Below are 17,353 nucleotides of genomic sequence, written 5' to 3'. Positions count from 1 at the left end.
ATTGAAAAAATTTGAGTGTCTGTTGCATAAATTTTGAATATTTATGAAAATATGTTCACAATTTTTTACGCATACAGTAAGTGTTGTATTTAAAAATTTCGATTTTACAATAGATAGGTATTTGAAAAACAAAATTATATGTTTCAAATGAACTCATAAAAAACATGTTTGCATAAACAACTCTTTCAAAGTAACTTTTTGGTTTCTTAACATTACAAATGAGCATTATGAAACAGTATTCAATTTTCAGAATTTTTTACTATTACTCAATAAAACCAACACTGAGGCCTCATTTTTCAAATGAAATAATTTTTGACCATGTCAAAAATATATAGATCAACTGAAAATTTAGAAATTTGCTAATGAAATTTATCTTTATCAAATTCTTCTCATATTTCTGAGTCCATTTGACGACATTTTAAAATATACAAATGTTTTAGAACTACTGAAATTAGTGTTTTTTTTTCTTTAATTTGTGTTCAAAATATTTTTGCTTCAATGAAATGAACACCCACTCCTTTGGAATTCAGTTTTCACGGTTTAGTGAAAATGGAAAAATTTAATCCAAAATGTTCCGATTTCACGAATTTGTTGATTTTTGTTTTAGTTATTTTCAGCTTTGAAATTAAATATTTACAATATTTTTTTCCAGTAGTCTTGAACATTATTAGTTAGACTAAACATGATTATCATTACAGAATACCCCTCCTGTTAAAAAAAGTTCCTATAAAAATTGATGTGATACTTTGATACTGAAATAGCGCCGGAACAGTAGAATTTTAGAGTTTCATGAAACTGAAAATGTTTAAAATTCAGCATTTCAAATATTCGATTTTTTCTACAATTCAGAACAGAGAATTTTGAAATAAAATTCAAATGCCTTTAAAAAACTAAGTGAAATATTTTTGTATTTTTCTGAAATTAAAGTTGTCAGTTTTTTTCCAGGTGACTTGTTTTCAGCCGGCTTTGCCACTTTTTCATTTTTTTTGGAAAGTTTAAAAATTGAAATTTTGCATTAAAAAAATGTTCTTAAAGTTGTCACTCATGTTTCTAATTAAATCTTTTTTTAAATTAAAATTGTGTTTCTTAAAACTTTTTTGCATTGTTGTGCAAATTTTTTTTTTTCGAAGGAAAAATTTTCAAATGCGCGAATATTATACACATGAACCAAAAATTTGAATACTTGCTTTAGAATAGATTACCAGAAGATTTAGAAGAGAGAGATTCTGCTGGGCCGACAAAACCTTAAATTTTCAATTTATTCGTCCACACAAAAATTTTCGAAATAAAAAAATGAGTTAATTGAGTTCAAATTATTTGTTCACTAAGTTTTCCCAAAAAAAGTCATTATTATGTCGTTTTTTTTTCAAAATTTTATATCTTATCTATTATCGAAAGTGACCGTTCTTTTTTAAACTTGAAAATAAAACTCGATAAAACAAAAATGCATTGCTCATCAATGACCCAACTTTTGATTTCTTTGTGCTCTTTATCTTTGTGCTTTTTATTGAGTTATTTGTATATCACTTTAAATTTTAACCAATTGCCTTTTATTGGCTTATGAAAACTGTATAAGTTTAACTTTTTTTAAAAATCAAGTTCACTCAATTAGTATATAACAATTATCAAAAATTGTTTATTTCAACTTTTTCAAAAATTAAATTCTCACTTACACTTACTAGTTTAACAAAATTGTATGAGCTTGAAATCAATAAAAAAATTGAAACGAAAATAAAACAAAATAATCACAAAAATTGTTGTTTGTATTGTATGTAATTCAATGCAATATTTTGAAAATCAATAGATTAAAAACTCAAATGAAAAAAAAATAACTCAAATGAAAAAAAAAAAAAATTTAAAATAGAATTTAGTTATAATTTTTAACAATGAAAGTTTTCACTTTATGAGTTTATTGAAACTGTATGAGTTCAAAATCTAATTTCAAAAAATTATTTAGCATGCAATTTAATCTCATAGAAATGTTGATGAATTTACGAACTAAAACCCCTTTTCAAAAATTTTTTGTTTCCGATTTTTGGGCTGATATATATTTTACGAAAAAAAAATGTAAATCAACCAAAAGACCCATTGTATGAAATAGGTTTCGACCTTAAAATAATTATATTTAACATCTCCATGAAATTGTATCAACGTTTACTATTAATGGAACTATTGACTTTAGAAAAATTGCTTTCTTATTGCTTGAAAAGTTTGGAAATTAACAACTTCCAGAAAAATAATATTTTATATTTTTCAAAAAAAAGTTGCAGTTCCAACCTCATTTCAAACACTTCAGTTTTATTTGAGCGTTTCGCTCAATATCTCAAATGATAATTTAAATTTTCAGCAAATATATAAATTCAAAATAATAATGTACAGTGTATGTCATTCCTTCGATTTGCGCTCAAATTATTTTAATAATAAATCATAAAAATGAAATTACCGCGTGGATCAATTATATTGCTAAAAAATTTGTTACATAAAAGTTGTGAAACAGAATTGTTTTTTTTTTCAAAATTTCGAATTCTTAAAAATTGTACACATTGCAAACCAAAAATGCAATTTCCATGAAACAAATATTCTGAAAATGTTTATTTCATATTTATTTTTCTAAAATTTTAAATTTTCAGACCATCTTTTTCGAAAAAGTATAGTTGAAACTGAATGACTTCAAAAATATTGAGCAAAAATATGGAACCAACTCATTTAGGCAACAGTTCAAAAAAATATTATTTTCTGTTGTTGCCGTCTCTTTTAAAAAGGTTTTTGCAAATAAGGACATTGCTTAAAAAGATTTTTCTAAAAAAAACCAAATCTGATTTTTTAAATTTTTCTGCAATTTCAGTTTGATCATTTAGAAAATCAAAATTGTTACTTGAAGATAAGGTATCGCAGTACAGGGGTTGAATCAAAACAATTATAATGTTTTCGAAATGTGTGTTACGGGATTCTTTTAACATTTCAATTTCATCAAAAAACTATATTTGCATATTTTCTCAAAATATCATTGGTTTAGTAAGAAAGCGTTAAAATAAATTTAGCCTAAAGACGAAATGATTGATTTGGTTTCTAATACATTTTATTTTAGTAAATATATGAAACAGTCGATTTTTTATTTTTTAGCTCGAATTATTTTTTCTGAATGAAAAGCCTGTTATGATTTGCATTTATTCTCAATCCTAATACAGATACATTGTGTTGAAGTGACCGAAGCTTGACGGGTTCAAAAAGTTTCCTAAAATATTTTTTAAAAATTGAATTTTATTTGATTTTTTTCAATTGATTTATTGAATTGATTTTGAAAATATTGGTTTTGCTTGATTTGTTTTATAATATAGAAAAATCTCAAAAAGCTTCAACAGGAACTTTCCTAGTATCGGGTCTTCAAAATCATTTCCACTGTAGTTTTATTATAGCCCTACACAGCACTGTTTTCATGTTTTAAGGTCATTTTTATAAAAACAACTTGAAACAGTTCAATAATTTTTTTAATTATTCGCAGAAATTTAAAACATGAAAATGTGACGAGGTTCGCAATGTTACTGGAATAGAAATATCAACAAAAACAATTGGAGCTTTAACAAAAAAGTTGAAACTGCAAAAAATTATTATAAAACCAAACCTTTTCAAAAATGGGTTTTTAAATATTAATTTATTCCGAAATCTTCAGGGGGATTCCGTTATGAATTATTTGTCTACAAAAAGCTCGGAACTTCATGAATTGCAAAAAGTTCCAAGTTGTCGGTTAAACATTCAATTTTTTAGAACGGGAAGTATTATAGTATTTTAACTACCAGCCGTGGACCGCACCTCCGGCGCGACCCCCCGACTTCTGGAGCTGAAAACCAATTTTTCTGAAACTACCGTAATCATACAGTACTCCTACCTTACCACCATTGTACCACTACAGTACCCCGACTATATCCCTACACTAACCCCAACTCACTATCCCTCCAGAAGCTAAAACTTCGCAGACTACAAAGACTACATAGACTACAAACCATGGACACACGGAATAAGTGCTTTATATATAGTAAATGATGATAAAATAATTTTTAAACTTTTTTTCGTAGTTCTTTGTTGGTCGGTATTAAGATTATTCAACCTATGCAATTTTATTGTCACATTTAAAAATATTCAAAAAGTCTGTAAATGTGAAAGAAATGTGCAACAGTCAAAATTTTAAACATCTTCCCAGAAATGTATTCCAAAATCTAATGGATTTTTTCAAGAATTTTTTAACTGCCAGCATTGCTCCAGATGAAAGACTGAAAAGTTATTTAATTTAATTTATGTTAACCCCAAGTTTTCAAAGTGACTCGAAAGCAGAAAATTCAAAAAAATCAATTTTTTTGAGAGATTTAAAATTTTTTACATTTGCTTTAAAAAAACAGTTTGAAGCTTTTTTAAAAACTCAAAAAAATCCAGTCAACCCGTCGATAATTGAATACTGAATATGAAAAGACTGTGAAATAGCATAATGTCGAATAGGTTTTTTTTTAAGTAAATGGATAACTTTCTGAAATGTCATTCCGAGAAGCCATTGAAAAAGTCATATCCATCGTGAATACCGTATTTCTTCTATTAATATGGCTGCAATACTATTTTTCAATGGTCTTCGCGCTTGCAATACTAATAGGGAGTGCAAGTCTAATAGGGAGGCCATATTAATAGAAGATATACGGTAACTGAAAAAATTATGTGTGGGTAGAAAACAAGATAGTGAAACATTAAATATAAATTTGGAACATTTCTCGCAAAAACAAACTTTCGCGTTTTTTTCTTCGAATTTTTTTATTGATCGATATTAGGGGTGCGCGGCAAATTTGCCGAGAACGGCAAATTTCAAAAAAAAAATTTTTTTAATTTGCCGAACACATCAAAAATTTGACAATACTATTTTGACCAAAACTATTGATTTTTCCCCAAAAATTTAGTAAAATGACACAATATTGAGTGTTTAAGCAAACATGCTACACGGAACTTATTCAGAAACCAAATGTGTGTTACAAATTTAGTAGTTTTGGTGCTTCAAAAATATCAAATTAAAAAAATATCAAAGTTTGTTAAGCACTGCAATTTTGCCGCATTTGCCAAATTTTCCGCACACCCCTGATCGGTATTACTACTGGAATATCGATACTTATTCCAAATTTCCATTAAGCGAATCCAGAATTAGGTGGAAAATATTTGGAGTTTCAATTGGAATGAGGAGAAGTCCTTCAACAGTTATACACTGATAATATTCTTAATTTGAAAAAGTGATCAATTTCATATTTCTCAACAAAAAAATTAGTTCAGTAAAGTTTTTATTTTAATTCCTTCCTAAACACAGCCAGTTTGTCGGTGGTTTTCAGCAATGGTTTTTTTTTCGATTTTCAAAATTACTTTTTCAGAGAACGAAGAAAATTTTGTCAATTTTTTTTTTCGCATGTTACAGTTGTAGTAGGATTGTGATTGGTAGTTTATGAACCTTGTGAAACAAGTTTTGATTCAATAAATGATATTTTAAAATTATTTATTTTATTTATTATGCAATTCGATGAGTCATCAAATTGTATAATCAACATACATTTTGTGAACATACTGAAACAGGTTTTAATATTTTTTTTGCTTTAAAACTTTTACGGTTCTAATTTGTTTTAATTGACTACCTAGTAGTGCTGTATTTTCTAAATTAACTTAAATATATTAAAATGATTTATTGTTAGTTGAAACCAGAGTTCAAAGTCACACAAATTGTAGAGCTCCGTTGTTGACTTTTTGGAAATATCCATTCTCGAATTGCCTGTCTGTACGGAACAATGAAATAAAAATATATAAATGGATCAACAAGCCCTGGTAATGCAGTTGAAACCGCGATTAAATGTTCTGGAAAAACTATTTGTAAAATTTCAATGTTTTTTCCAAATTCTCACCGCAAATCAGCAGTTCTTGACCAGTAGTTTGACTATACACATAACCGGAAAATGTCGGGATATACGCAAAAAATGGAAGCATCGATTGAACCATTAATCCATGAATAAGAGTTTGTGCTTGTTTTTTAGTTTTTTCCGACATTGTGGTTTGTTCGCGAATCAAAATTAGAACTTTTCGAGTCAAAATAAGGCAACCTATTGGAATTCCGTAGGCGCCAGTAGGGTGGCTAAAAGAAATTGTGGACTTCCACAATTGGAAAATCCCGAAAATGGAGAGTAAATGGATAGGTCATAGGATGGGTGCTCGAGGGCTGTGGAGACACGAACGGAGTTGAAATCCCAGGTATCAGTGAATGGGAGAACCTAGAAATATAAATATTTTGAAATTTGGAATATTTAGCACTATCCGAAACTTCCTAACTACGTATCTTGTGACTTGAAACTTCAGTGAAACATATTGGTTTTTTTTTGTTGTCACCAACTAAATGGAAAATTCAATTCTTTTAACTTCTAAGTGAAACATGATCGAGTTTCAGCAGAACCTAAAAATGTGTGTTTTCCTAAAATATCAAAATTTTGAAAAAAAAACCTAATTAAAATGTGGAAATTTGACCAGCTCATTAGGTTTCTATAGACCAGTTAATACAATTTCGTGATTGCAGCACGGAAACGTCAAAGTTATAAAATGTATGTGAGAAACAGTAGATTTTTTTTTCAATTTTTCTCACAAGTATTTAGAGGGAAAATAACATTTCGGAGTGATGATAGTTTCAAAAAAATAAATACCTACCAAAACTATTAATGGAGCAATATACGATCCAATTATCATCAAATATGTAAGATTCTGAGATACTTGATTTCTTACAAGAACCAGGAAACGGAAAAGAACATTCACAGAAATTGCACAACCTGCTGCAAGACTGCATGCCTGGAAACTTACAAGAATTGTTTTACTTCTCTGAAATGGCCAATTTCTTAGGCTTAGGCATAGGATTAGGCTCCGTCTCAAACTTAAGCCTAGGTATAGGCTAAGGCGTAGGCTTTGGCTTAGGCATAGGCTTAGGCTCAGACCTAGCCTTAGGCTAGACTCAGGCTTAGGATAGGCTTAACCTTGAGCTTAGATTCAGGCATAGGCCTAGGCTGTGTCTAAGGCTTAGGCTTTGGCCTAGCATTAGGCTCACGTTTCGGCTTAGGCTTAGCTTTAGCCTCAGGTTGAGCTGAAAAAGCTTAAGCATGGCGGGGGAGAAGAGAAAAAAATTCCCAGAAATTCCGGAAAATTCAGAAAAAAAAAAGAAAAAAACTACAAAAAATTTGGAAAAGTGCTATATCGGTTCTAAAATCCCATAAAACCGACCGAAAAAGAACCAAAAAAATACAAAAAGTTCAAAAAAAAAATGGAAAACAGGGTTGGAGAGCCAAAAATTTCACAAAAAACTTACGATATACACATGATAATTTATAAAACACATTTTCGGGCTAACATAACTACATGGACCCAATGACAAAACAGCGGCACTGTTACTATTTGTGAGCAACCTGTATTGAGCCAAATAAGCAGAAATTATCACAAAAATCTGCACAAATGACGTGTTATAAAGGAAGATTTTCAAATGATCAAGAGTTGCTGGTGATTTAAGATATTAAATAGAGTAGAGTAATTTGGAATGTTAGAGAGAAAATTGTGTAGAACGGCCAGTACAAGTTGAAGAATAGCACTTAGCAATTGGAGTTTGAGCACATTTTGGGGCTTCTGAAATTTAATTTTTTTGCTGTTTTTGAGCAAAATGAAATGTGGAAAAGATCATAATTTTTGTTAAAATTTGTGTTTTTCTGTAGCTAGATTTGCATTCCCCCGAAAAATCCTATTATCACCGGTAATTTTTTGATAATTTTTTTAGCAACTACTTGAAACAGGAAAAAATGTAAAGTCTAAATAAACGAACACTTTACTCAATTTGACATTTACATCGTTCGAATGTTCAACGTCTGCACTTTCTGTTTTTATCAGCCAGGAAAAGTTCACAGCGTAACTTATCATCTAGTCTGCATGACTACATACAATTAAATTTCAGAACACTTGTTCCTCGGCAATGTCTGGTCATTATAAAATTTACTCAGCTTGAATCGGGAAGTAAAGTAAAACGCTTTCGAAAATGAAAAAAATAGCAAAAAAAATTTTGAAACATTGAAGCGAAAGTGTGAAAAAAAAGAATTAAAAAATGCATGGCTAAACACTTGACGTCGATGAAATACATACGAAAATTGTTCATTCAAAACATGGGTTGGAAAAATTCTTTTTTTTTTGCTCTATAATAATACTGTTTTGGTGAGCTATCAAAAGTTTGATACAAATCAGTGAAATTAGTTTGATTGTTCTATGGAAAGTATCCGATCAAATAGTTTTTCCAAAATTTCCGTTAAAATCTAAGTGCTCTTTATTACGTTGCACCATACACCATAATTATGGAACCAACAAAAAAAATGTTTCAAAAAATTGCCCTTTGCATACGTCAAAGCACTTCAGGCTGTATGAAATGAATTCTCCTGGACTGAATAAAAAAAACTGAACTTTGTACTCAATATAGCGAAGATCTTTAAAAAAGTGTGCTACTTGAAAACACAGTGAAACAGGTTTGTTTTATGATTCAAGTTTTCGAATTTATATCGCAAGATAAAAATCAAACAGTCGTGATTTTACAGTTGTGACGACACAACGTGGCGAGACCCATCGTGGTGAGACCCGTCGTGGCAGGACCCATTTTGGCGGGAATTCAAATTTCTTGAGAAATTTTTGGAGGAATTCAAATTTCTTAAGAAAAATTTGGCAGGAATTCAAGTTTCTTCAAAAAATTTTGGCGGGAATTCGAATTTTTTTCAGAAAAATTTTGGCGGGAATTCAAATTTCTTTTAAAAGGTTATTTTATAGAAAACTTCCGAATTTTCTCGATTCTTCCAAATGGTTCGAAAACAATTATGTTTTTGTTAATTTTTATTCAAAAAGAATTTTGAATTTTGGAATGTTCTAGAAGTGTCTTTGAAATTCGAGATATTTTTTGAATGACCTAGAACCTTTTAAAATGGAAACTTCTATAAAGTTCTTAAAAACCAACACTATGGGACTCATCTGGTTGTTACATAATTTTTTTTTTGCAAAGTTGAAATATTATTTTTGAAACTGTAATTGTTATTCGGAATTTAAAAATCATCCACTTTGCACTATTTTTTCAATAATTTGCACGAATTTCTACAACGAAGCGGTTGAAATTTTTTCTAAATAAAATTAAAATTTTTTAAGACTATTTCACTGTTAGCTTATTATTACATTTGTTAAAAGATATTTGCTCAACATTTCTGTTCAATTAAATGTTTTTTACGACGCAAACTAGCAGCCCAATACATTGTCACCTGAAAAATCAAATATTGCGGTATCTCTAGCAACCGTGGAAAACAGAAATTTCAAAATTGATAAACAATAAATTGTAATGTAATAATAAGCTAACAGTGAAATAGTCTTAAAAAATTTTAATTTTATTTAGAAAAAATTTCAACCGCTTCGTTGTAGAAATTCGTGCAAATTATTGAAAAAATAGTGCAAAGTGGATGATTTTTAAATTCCGAATAACAATTACAGTTTCAAAAATAATATTTCAACTTTGCAAAAAAAAAATTATGTAACAACCAGATGAGTCCCATAGTGTTGGTTTTTAAGAACTTTATAGAAGTTTCCATTTTAAAAGGTTCTAGGTCATTCAAAAAATATCTCGAATTTCAAAGACACTTCTAGAACATTCCAAAATTCAAAATTCTTTTTGAATAAAAATTAACAAAAACATAATTGTTTTCGAACCATTTGGAAGAATCGAGAAAATTCGGAAGTTTTCTATAAAATAACCTTTTAAAAGAAATTTGAATTCCCGCCAAAATTTTTCTGAAAAAAATTCGAATTCCCGCCAAAATTTTTTGAAGAAACTTGAATTCCTGCCAAATTTTTCTTAAGAAATTTGAATTCCTCCAAAAATTTCTCAAGAAATTTGAATTCCCGCCAAAATGGGTCCTGCCACGACGGGTCTCACCACGATGGGTCTCGCCACGTTGTGTCGTCACAACTGTAAAATCACGACTGTTTGATTTTTATCTTGCGATATAAATTCGAAAACTTGAATCATAAAACAAACCTGTTTCACTGTGTTTTCAAGTAGCACACTTTTTTAAAGATCTTCGCTATATTGAGTACAAAGTTCAGTTTTTTTTATTCAGTCCAGGAGAATTCATTTCATACAGCCTGAAGTGCTTTGACGTATGCAAAGGGCAATTTTTTGAAACATTTTTTTTGTTGGTTCCATAATTATGGTGTATGGTGCAACGTAATAAAGAGCACTTAGATTTTAACGGAAATTTTGGAAAAACTATTTGATCGGATACTTTCCATAGAACAATCAAACTAATTTCACTGATTTGTATCAAACTTTTGATAGCTCACCAAAACAGTATTATTATAGAGCAAAAAAAAAAGAATTTTTCCAACCCATGTTTTGAATGAACAATTTTCGTATGTATTTCATCGACGTCAAGTGTTTAGCCATGCATTTTTTAATTCTTTTTTTTCACACTTTCGCTTCAATGTTTCAAAATTTTTTTTGCTATTTTTTTCATTTTCGAAAGCGTTTTACTTTACTTCCCGATTCAAGCTGAGTAAATTTTATAATGACCAGACATTGCCGAGGAACAAGTGTTCTGAAATTTAATTGTATGTAGTCATGCAGACTAGATGATAAGTTACGCTGTGAACTTTTCCTGGCTGATAAAAACAGAAAGTGCAGACGTTGAACATTCGAACGATGTAAATGTCAAATTGAGTAAAGTGTTCGTTTATTTAGACTTTACATTTTTTCCTGTTTCAAGTAGTTGCTAAAAAAATTATCAAAAAATTACCGGTGATAATAGGATTTTTCGGGGGAATGCAAATCTAGCTACAGAAAAACACAAATTTTAACAAAAATTATGATCTTTTCCACATTTCATTTTGCTCAAAAACAGCAAAAAAATTAAATTTCAGAAGCCCCAAAATGTGCTCAAACTCCAATTGCTAAGTGCTATTCTTCAACTTGTACTGGCCGTTCTACACAATTTTCTCTCTAACATTCCAAATTACTCTACTCTATTTAATATCTTAAATCACCAGCAACTCTTGATCATTTGAAAATCTTCCTTTATAACACGTCATTTGTGCAGATTTTTGTGATAATTTCTGCTTATTTGGCTCAATACAGGTTGCTCACAAATAGTAACAGTGCCGCTGTTTTGTCATTGGGTCCATGTAGTTATGTTAGCCCGAAAATGTGTTTTATAAATTATCATGTGTATATCGTAAGTTTTTTGTGAAATTTTTGGCTCTCCAACCCTGTTTTCCATTTTTTTTTTGAACTTTTTGTATTTTTTTGGTTCTTTTTCGGTCGGTTTTATGGGATTTTAGAACCGATATAGCACTTTTCCAAATTTTTTGTAGTTTTTTTCTTTTTTTTTTCTGAATTTTCCGGAATTTCTGGGAATTTTTTTCTCTTCTCCCCCGCCATGCTTAAGCTTTTTCAGCTCAACCTGAGGCTAAAGCTAAGCCTAAGCCGAAACGTGAGCCTAATGCTAGGCCAAAGCCTAAGCCTTAGACACAGCCTAGGCCTATGCCTGAATCTAAGCTCAAGGTTAAGCCTATCCTAAGCCTGAGTCTAGCCTAAGGCTAGGTCTGAGCCTAAGCCTATGCCTAAGCCAAAGCCTACGCCTTAGCCTATACCTAGGCTTAAGTTTGAGACGGAGCCTAATCCTATGCCTAAGCCTAAGAAATTGGCCATTTCAGAGAAGTAAAACAATTCTTGTAAGTTTCCAGGCATGCAGTCTTGCAGCAGGTTGTGCAATTTCTGTGAATGTTCTTTTCCGTTTCCTGGTTCTTGTAAGAAATCAAGTATCTCAGAATCTTACATATTTGATGATAATTGGATCGTATATTGCTCCATTAATAGTTTTGGTAGGTATTTATTTTTTTGAAACTATCATCACTCCGAAATGTTATTTTCCCTCTAAATACTTGTGAGAAAAATTGAAAAAAAAATCTACTGTTTCTCACATACATTTTATAACTTTGACGTTTCCGTGCTGCAATCACGAAATTGTATTAACTGGTCTATAGAAACCTAATGAGCTGGTCAAATTTCCACATTTTAATTAGGTTTTTTTTTCAAAATTTTGATATTTTAGGAAAACACACATTTTTAGGTTCTGCTGAAACTCGATCATGTTTCACTTAGAAGTTAAAAGAATTGAATTTTCCATTTAGTTGGTGACAACAAAAAAAAACCAATATGTTTCACTGAAGTTTCAAGTCACAAGATACGTAGTTAGGAAGTTTCGGATAGTGCTAAATATTCCAAATTTCAAAATATTTATATTTCTAGGTTCTCCCATTCACTGATACCTGGGATTTCAACTCCGTTCGTGTCTCCACAGCCCTCGAGCACCCATCCTATGACCTATCCATTTACTCTCCATTTTCGGGATTTTCCAATTGTGGAAGTCCACAATTTCTTTTAGCCACCCTACTGGCGCCTACGGAATTCCAATAGGTTGCCTTATTTTGACTCGAAAAGTTCTAATTTTGATTCGCGAACAAACCACAATGTCGGAAAAAACTAAAAAACAAGCACAAACTCTTATTCATGGATTAATGGTTCAATCGATGCTTCCATTTTTTGCGTATATCCCGACATTTTCCGGTTATGTGTATAGTCAAACTACTGGTCAAGAACTGCTGATTTGCGGTGAGAATTTGGAAAAAACATTGAAATTTTACAAATAGTTTTTCCAGAACATTTAATCGCGGTTTCAACTGCATTACCAGGGCTTGTTGATCCATTTATATATTTTTATTTCATTGTTCCGTACAGACAGGCAATTCGAGAATGGATATTTCCAAAAAGTCAACAACGGAGCTCTACAATTTGTGTGACTTTGAACTCTGGTTTCAACTAACAATAAATCATTTTAATATATTTAAGTTAATTTAGAAAATACAGCACTACTAGGTAGTCAATTAAAACAAATTAGAACCGTAAAAGTTTTAAAGCAAAAAAAATATTAAAACCTGTTTCAGTATGTTCACAAAATGTATGTTGATTATACAATTTGATGACTCATCGAATTGCATAATAAATAAAATAAATAATTTTAAAATATCATTTATTGAATCAAAACTTGTTTCACAAGGTTCATAAACTACCAATCACAATCCTACTACAACTGTAACATGCGAAAAAAAAAATTGACAAAATTTTCTTCGTTCTCTGAAAAAGTAATTTTGAAAATCGAAAAAAAAACCATTGCTGAAAACCACCGACAAACTGGCTGTGTTTAGGAAGGAATTAAAATAAAAACTTTACTGAACTAATTTTTTTGTTGAGAAATATGAAATTGATCACTTTTTCAAATTAAGAATATTATCAGTGTATAACTGTTGAAGGACTTCTCCTCATTCCAATTGAAACTCCAAATATTTTCCACCTAATTCTGGATTCGCTTAATGGAAATTTGGAATAAGTATCGATATTCCAGTAGTAATACCGATCAGGGGTGTGCGGAAAATTTGGCAAATGCGGCAAAATTGCAGTGCTTAACAAACTTTGATATTTTTTTAATTTGATATTTTTGAAGCACCAAAACTACTAAATTTGTAACACACATTTGGTTTCTGAATAAGTTCCGTGTAGCATGTTTGCTTAAACACTCAATATTGTGTCATTTTACTAAATTTTTGGGGAAAAATCAATAGTTTTGGTCAAAATAGTATTGTCAAATTTTTGATGTGTTCGGCAAATTAAAAAAATTTTTTTTTTGAAATTTGCCGTTCTCGGCAAATTTGCCGCGCACCCCTAATATCGATCAATAAAAAAATTCGAAGAAAAAAACGCGAAAGTTTGTTTTTGCGAGAAATGTTCCAAATTTATATTTAATGTTTCACTATCTTGTTTTCTACCCACACATAATTTTTTCAGTTACCGTATATCTTCTATTAATATGGCCTCCCTATTAGACTTGCACTCCCTATTAGTATTGCAAGCGCGAAGACCATTGAAAAATAGTATTGCAGCCATATTAATAGAAGAAATACGGTATTCACGATGGATATGACTTTTTCAATGGCTTCTCGGAATGACATTTCAGAAAGTTATCCATTTACTTAAAAAAAAACCTATTCGACATTATGCTATTTCACAGTCTTTTCATATTCAGTATTCAATTATCGACGGGTTGACTGGATTTTTTTGAGTTTTTAAAAAAGCTTCAAACTGTTTTTTTAAAGCAAATGTAAAAAATTTTAAATCTCTCAAAAAAATTGATTTTTTTGAATTTTCTGCTTTCGAGTCACTTTGAAAACTTGGGGTTAACATAAATTAAATTAAATAACTTTTCAGTCTTTCATCTGGAGCAATGCTGGCAGTTAAAAAATTCTTGAAAAAATCCATTAGATTTTGGAATACATTTCTGGGAAGATGTTTAAAATTTTGACTGTTGCACATTTCTTTCACATTTACAGACTTTTTGAATATTTTTAAATGTGACAATAAAATTGCATAGGTTGAATAATCTTAATACCGACCAACAAAGAACTACGAAAAAAAGTTTAAAAATTATTTTATCATCATTTACTATATATAAAGCACTTATTCCGTGTGTCCATGGTTTGTAGTCTATGTAGTCTTTGTAGTCTGCGAAGTTTTAGGGTTTTTAAGAACTTTATAGAAGTTTCCATTTTAAAAGGTTCTAGGTCATTCAAAAAATATCTCGAATTTCAAAGACACTTCTAGAACATTCCAAAATTCAAAATTCTTTTTGAATAAAAATTAACAAAAACATAATTGTTTTCGAACCATTTGGAAGAATCGAGAAAATTCGGAAGTTTTCTATAAAATAACCTTTTAAAAGAAATTTGAATTCCCGCCAAAATTTTTCTGAAAAAAATTCGAATTCCCGCCAAAATTTTTTGAAGAAACTTGAATTCCTGCCAAATTTTTCTTAAGAAATTTGAATTCCTCCAAAAATTTCTCAAGAAATTTGAATTCCCGCCAAAATGGGTCCTGCCACGACGGGTCTCACCACGATGGGTCTCGCCACGTTGTGTCGTCACAACTGTAAAATCACGACTGTTTGATTTTTATCTTGCGATATAAATTCGAAAACTTGAATCATAAAACAAACCTGTTTCACTGTGTTTTCAAGTAGCACACTTTTTTAAAGATCTTCGCTATATTGAGTACAAAGTTCAGTTTTTTTTATTCAGTCCAGGAGAATTCATTTCATACAGCCTGAAGTGCTTTGACGTATGCAAAGGGCAATTTTTTGAAACATTTTTTTTGTTGGTTCCATAATTATGGTGTATGGTGCAACGTAATAAAGAGCACTTAGATTTTAACGGAAATTTTGGAAAAACTATTTGATCGGATACTTTCCATAGAACAATCAAACTAATTTCACTGATTTGTATCAAACTTTTGATAGCTCACCAAAACAGTATTATTATAGAGCAAAAAAAAAAGAATTTTTCCAACCCATGTTTTGAATGAACAATTTTCGTATGTATTTCATCGACGTCAAGTGTTTAGCCATGCATTTTTTAATTCTTTTTTTTCACACTTTCGCTTCAATGTTTCAAAATTTTTTTTGCTATTTTTTTCATTTTCGAAAGCGTTTTACTTTACTTCCCGATTCAAGCTGAGTAAATTTTATAATGACCAGACAATTTTATAATGACCAGACAATTTTGAATTTTGGAATGTTCTAGAAGTGTCTTTGAAATTCGAGATATTTTTTGAATGACCTAGAACCTTTTAAAATGGAAACTTCTATAAAGTTCTTAAAAACCAACACTATGGGACTCATCTGGTTGTTACATAATTTTTTTTTTGCAAAGTTGAAATATTATTTTTGAAACTGTAATTGTTATTCGGAATTTAAAAATCATCCACTTTGCACTATTTTTTCAATAATTTGCACGAATTTGTACAACGAAGCGGTTGAAATTTTTTCTAAATAAAATTAAAATTTTTTAAGACTATTTCACTGTTAGCTTATTATTACATTTGTTAAAAGATATTTGCTCAACATTTCTGTTCAATTAAATGTTTTTTACGACGCAAACTAGCAGCCCAATACATTGTCACCTGAAAAATCAAATATTGCGGTATCTCTAGCAACCGTGGAAAACAGAAATTTCAAAATTGATAAACAATAAATTGTAGATAAATATTTTCTGATCATTTTTTGTATTAGTTTGAAATTTCACGATCAAAATTAGCATCTTAAAAACAAGAATTAACCCTGAAGCCCTCAAATATTTTGGCCGTTTTTTGTTGGCTTTATCGATTTTGCGAGAAGCTCCTAAGTCTGAAAAAAATTGAAAATGTGTATTTTCTTCATAAAAATAAAACAAATTCTGGGCTATTTTTTAAAAACAAATATTTGGATTTTCCAGTTCCTTGTTCAAACATTCATATGTTAAAAAATCCGGTAAAACTGTTCTAAACGTTGGAAGGCGCTGTCTATAGTAATTTTCCGTTAGAAAGTATTTTTACGTCATTGGTCAAAAAAGTGGAACTGGTTTATTTACAAAATATATGAAACAGCGATTAAATATTTTTCCGGATTTTTTTCCGATGAATAGAATTGCATTATTTATTTTGCTTTTTTGATTAGAAAAAATAAACAAAATATATAATTCATAAATAATTTCTATTGGATTTTAATGTTTTTCTACCAACTATAGTAATCTAGGATAAATTGAAAACAATGGCTTTATAGGATATGCAAATGATATAATTGTTCAATTAATGCTGTTTAAAACAGCTTGAAACGACAAAAAAATTAATAATAATTTCGTGGATAATTCGTTTTTTGCCTTAAAATGCTCTACTGTTCACTTTTTTTAAATTGGACTGCATTAACCGATAGTTTATAACTGGATTCACATAAAAACAGTTATTTTGGAAATTAACTATCCGCTCGAAGCATCAATAAAATTTTTGAAGTCAATACTGATGAAAACTGTTTGAAACAGCAGAATTTTTTCTAGAAATTTTTGTTTTTTCGCAAAATTTGAATTTTCTGCCTATATTGAGCGCATTATACAGAAACTTAAAAATATGACACTGTTGGCGAATTTTGTCGAATTGAAGGGATTGGATTTTAAAAAATATTTACGAAAAGGTGAAAAAAATGGGTATTTAACTTGCTGATTTTCAAAGAGTTTTCAGAATTACAATTCAAACAAATTTTGTCAGGGAAAAATGAAAAACTAATGGAAGATGTAGGAAAAACCATAAAATCATAATTTGTACACTCAAATGCATTTGGTGAAACATTAAAAAATTAAAAAAAATTAAAAATACAAAAGTTAA

The 17,353-nt window shown here is 29.9% G+C and overlaps 36 non-coding genes and 2 pseudogenes across 38 annotated transcripts; 7 read left to right on the top strand and 31 right to left on the bottom strand.

Moving 5' to 3' along the window:
- Positions 1-169: 169 nt before the first annotated feature.
- Positions 170-190, bottom strand: 21ur-5940. The gene has a single exon (NR_064034.1).
- A 36-nt stretch (positions 191-226) lies between these two features.
- 21ur-9922 lies at positions 227-247 on the top strand. The gene has a single exon (NR_064033.1).
- A 32-nt stretch (positions 248-279) lies between these two features.
- On the bottom strand, positions 280-300 carry 21ur-10956. Its single transcript, NR_064032.1, has one exon.
- 21ur-10228 lies at positions 281-301 on the bottom strand. Its single transcript, NR_064031.1, has one exon.
- Positions 302-486: 185 nt separating this feature from the next.
- On the bottom strand, positions 487-507 carry 21ur-9480. The gene has a single exon (NR_064030.1).
- Positions 508-731: 224 nt separating this feature from the next.
- On the bottom strand, positions 732-752 carry 21ur-7720. Its single transcript, NR_064029.1, has one exon.
- An 84-nt stretch (positions 753-836) lies between these two features.
- 21ur-6224 lies at positions 837-857 on the bottom strand. The gene has a single exon (NR_064028.1).
- 21ur-9595 lies at positions 838-858 on the bottom strand. Its single transcript, NR_064027.1, has one exon.
- A 644-nt stretch (positions 859-1,502) lies between these two features.
- On the bottom strand, positions 1,503-1,523 carry 21ur-499. Its single transcript, NR_064026.1, has one exon.
- A 189-nt stretch (positions 1,524-1,712) lies between these two features.
- 21ur-15561 lies at positions 1,713-1,733 on the top strand. The gene has a single exon (NR_064025.1).
- A 122-nt stretch (positions 1,734-1,855) lies between these two features.
- On the bottom strand, positions 1,856-1,876 carry 21ur-13527. Its single transcript, NR_064024.1, has one exon.
- A 200-nt stretch (positions 1,877-2,076) lies between these two features.
- 21ur-3459 lies at positions 2,077-2,097 on the bottom strand. The gene has a single exon (NR_064023.1).
- Positions 2,078-2,098, bottom strand: 21ur-14034. The gene has a single exon (NR_064022.1).
- Positions 2,099-2,315: 217 nt separating this feature from the next.
- 21ur-10736 lies at positions 2,316-2,336 on the top strand. Its single transcript, NR_064021.1, has one exon.
- Positions 2,337-2,430: 94 nt separating this feature from the next.
- 21ur-522 lies at positions 2,431-2,451 on the bottom strand. The gene has a single exon (NR_064020.1).
- A 331-nt stretch (positions 2,452-2,782) lies between these two features.
- 21ur-9453 lies at positions 2,783-2,803 on the top strand. Its single transcript, NR_064019.1, has one exon.
- A 79-nt stretch (positions 2,804-2,882) lies between these two features.
- On the top strand, positions 2,883-2,903 carry 21ur-3675. Its single transcript, NR_064018.1, has one exon.
- Positions 2,884-2,904, top strand: 21ur-15688. Its single transcript, NR_064017.1, has one exon.
- Positions 2,905-3,036: 132 nt separating this feature from the next.
- Positions 3,037-3,057, bottom strand: 21ur-2388. Its single transcript, NR_064016.1, has one exon.
- Positions 3,041-3,061, bottom strand: 21ur-1219. The gene has a single exon (NR_064015.1).
- Positions 3,062-3,404: 343 nt separating this feature from the next.
- Positions 3,405-3,425, bottom strand: 21ur-1169. Its single transcript, NR_064014.1, has one exon.
- On the bottom strand, positions 3,408-3,428 carry 21ur-2872. The gene has a single exon (NR_064013.1).
- Positions 3,429-3,532: 104 nt separating this feature from the next.
- Positions 3,533-3,553, bottom strand: 21ur-2347. Its single transcript, NR_064012.1, has one exon.
- Positions 3,554-5,529: 1,976 nt separating this feature from the next.
- Positions 5,530-5,550, bottom strand: 21ur-4834. Its single transcript, NR_064011.1, has one exon.
- Positions 5,551-5,707: 157 nt separating this feature from the next.
- On the bottom strand, positions 5,708-7,658 carry Y105C5A.20 (annotated as a pseudogene). Its single transcript has 4 exons — positions 7,358-7,658; positions 6,709-6,846; positions 5,919-6,281; positions 5,708-5,871 (listed from the first exon to the last, which is right to left on the bottom strand). Coding segments are annotated over exons 1-4 (966 nt in total).
- Positions 6,309-6,329, bottom strand: 21ur-5018. Its single transcript, NR_064010.1, has one exon.
- Positions 6,375-6,395, bottom strand: 21ur-2821. Its single transcript, NR_064009.1, has one exon.
- Positions 6,554-6,574, bottom strand: 21ur-4471. Its single transcript, NR_064008.1, has one exon.
- Positions 7,659-7,765: 107 nt separating the features above from the next.
- 21ur-1147 lies at positions 7,766-7,786 on the bottom strand. Its single transcript, NR_064007.1, has one exon.
- Positions 7,787-8,481: 695 nt separating this feature from the next.
- Positions 8,482-8,502, bottom strand: 21ur-1407. The gene has a single exon (NR_064006.1).
- Positions 8,503-10,984: 2,482 nt separating this feature from the next.
- Y105C5A.19 lies at positions 10,985-12,935 on the top strand (annotated as a pseudogene). Its single transcript has 4 exons — positions 10,985-11,285; positions 11,797-11,934; positions 12,362-12,724; positions 12,772-12,935. Coding segments are annotated over exons 1-4 (966 nt in total).
- A 2,754-nt stretch (positions 12,936-15,689) lies between these two features.
- Positions 15,690-15,710, bottom strand: 21ur-13404. The gene has a single exon (NR_064005.1).
- An 804-nt stretch (positions 15,711-16,514) lies between these two features.
- On the bottom strand, positions 16,515-16,535 carry 21ur-2449. Its single transcript, NR_064004.1, has one exon.
- A 211-nt stretch (positions 16,536-16,746) lies between these two features.
- 21ur-13953 lies at positions 16,747-16,767 on the bottom strand. Its single transcript, NR_064003.1, has one exon.
- A 178-nt stretch (positions 16,768-16,945) lies between these two features.
- On the bottom strand, positions 16,946-16,966 carry 21ur-4655. Its single transcript, NR_064002.1, has one exon.
- On the bottom strand, positions 16,949-16,969 carry 21ur-9863. Its single transcript, NR_064001.1, has one exon.
- Positions 16,950-16,970, bottom strand: 21ur-14240. The gene has a single exon (NR_064000.1).
- A 281-nt stretch (positions 16,971-17,251) lies between these two features.
- 21ur-12620 lies at positions 17,252-17,272 on the bottom strand. The gene has a single exon (NR_063999.1).
- Between the last annotated feature and the right edge of the window lie 81 nt (positions 17,273-17,353).

This window comes from Caenorhabditis elegans, chromosome IV, assembly GCF_000002985.6.
Source record: "Caenorhabditis elegans chromosome IV".
Lineage (NCBI taxonomy): Eukaryota > Metazoa > Nematoda > Chromadorea > Rhabditida > Rhabditidae > Caenorhabditis > Caenorhabditis elegans.
This window is presented reverse-complemented; position numbering and strand designations above follow the sequence as displayed.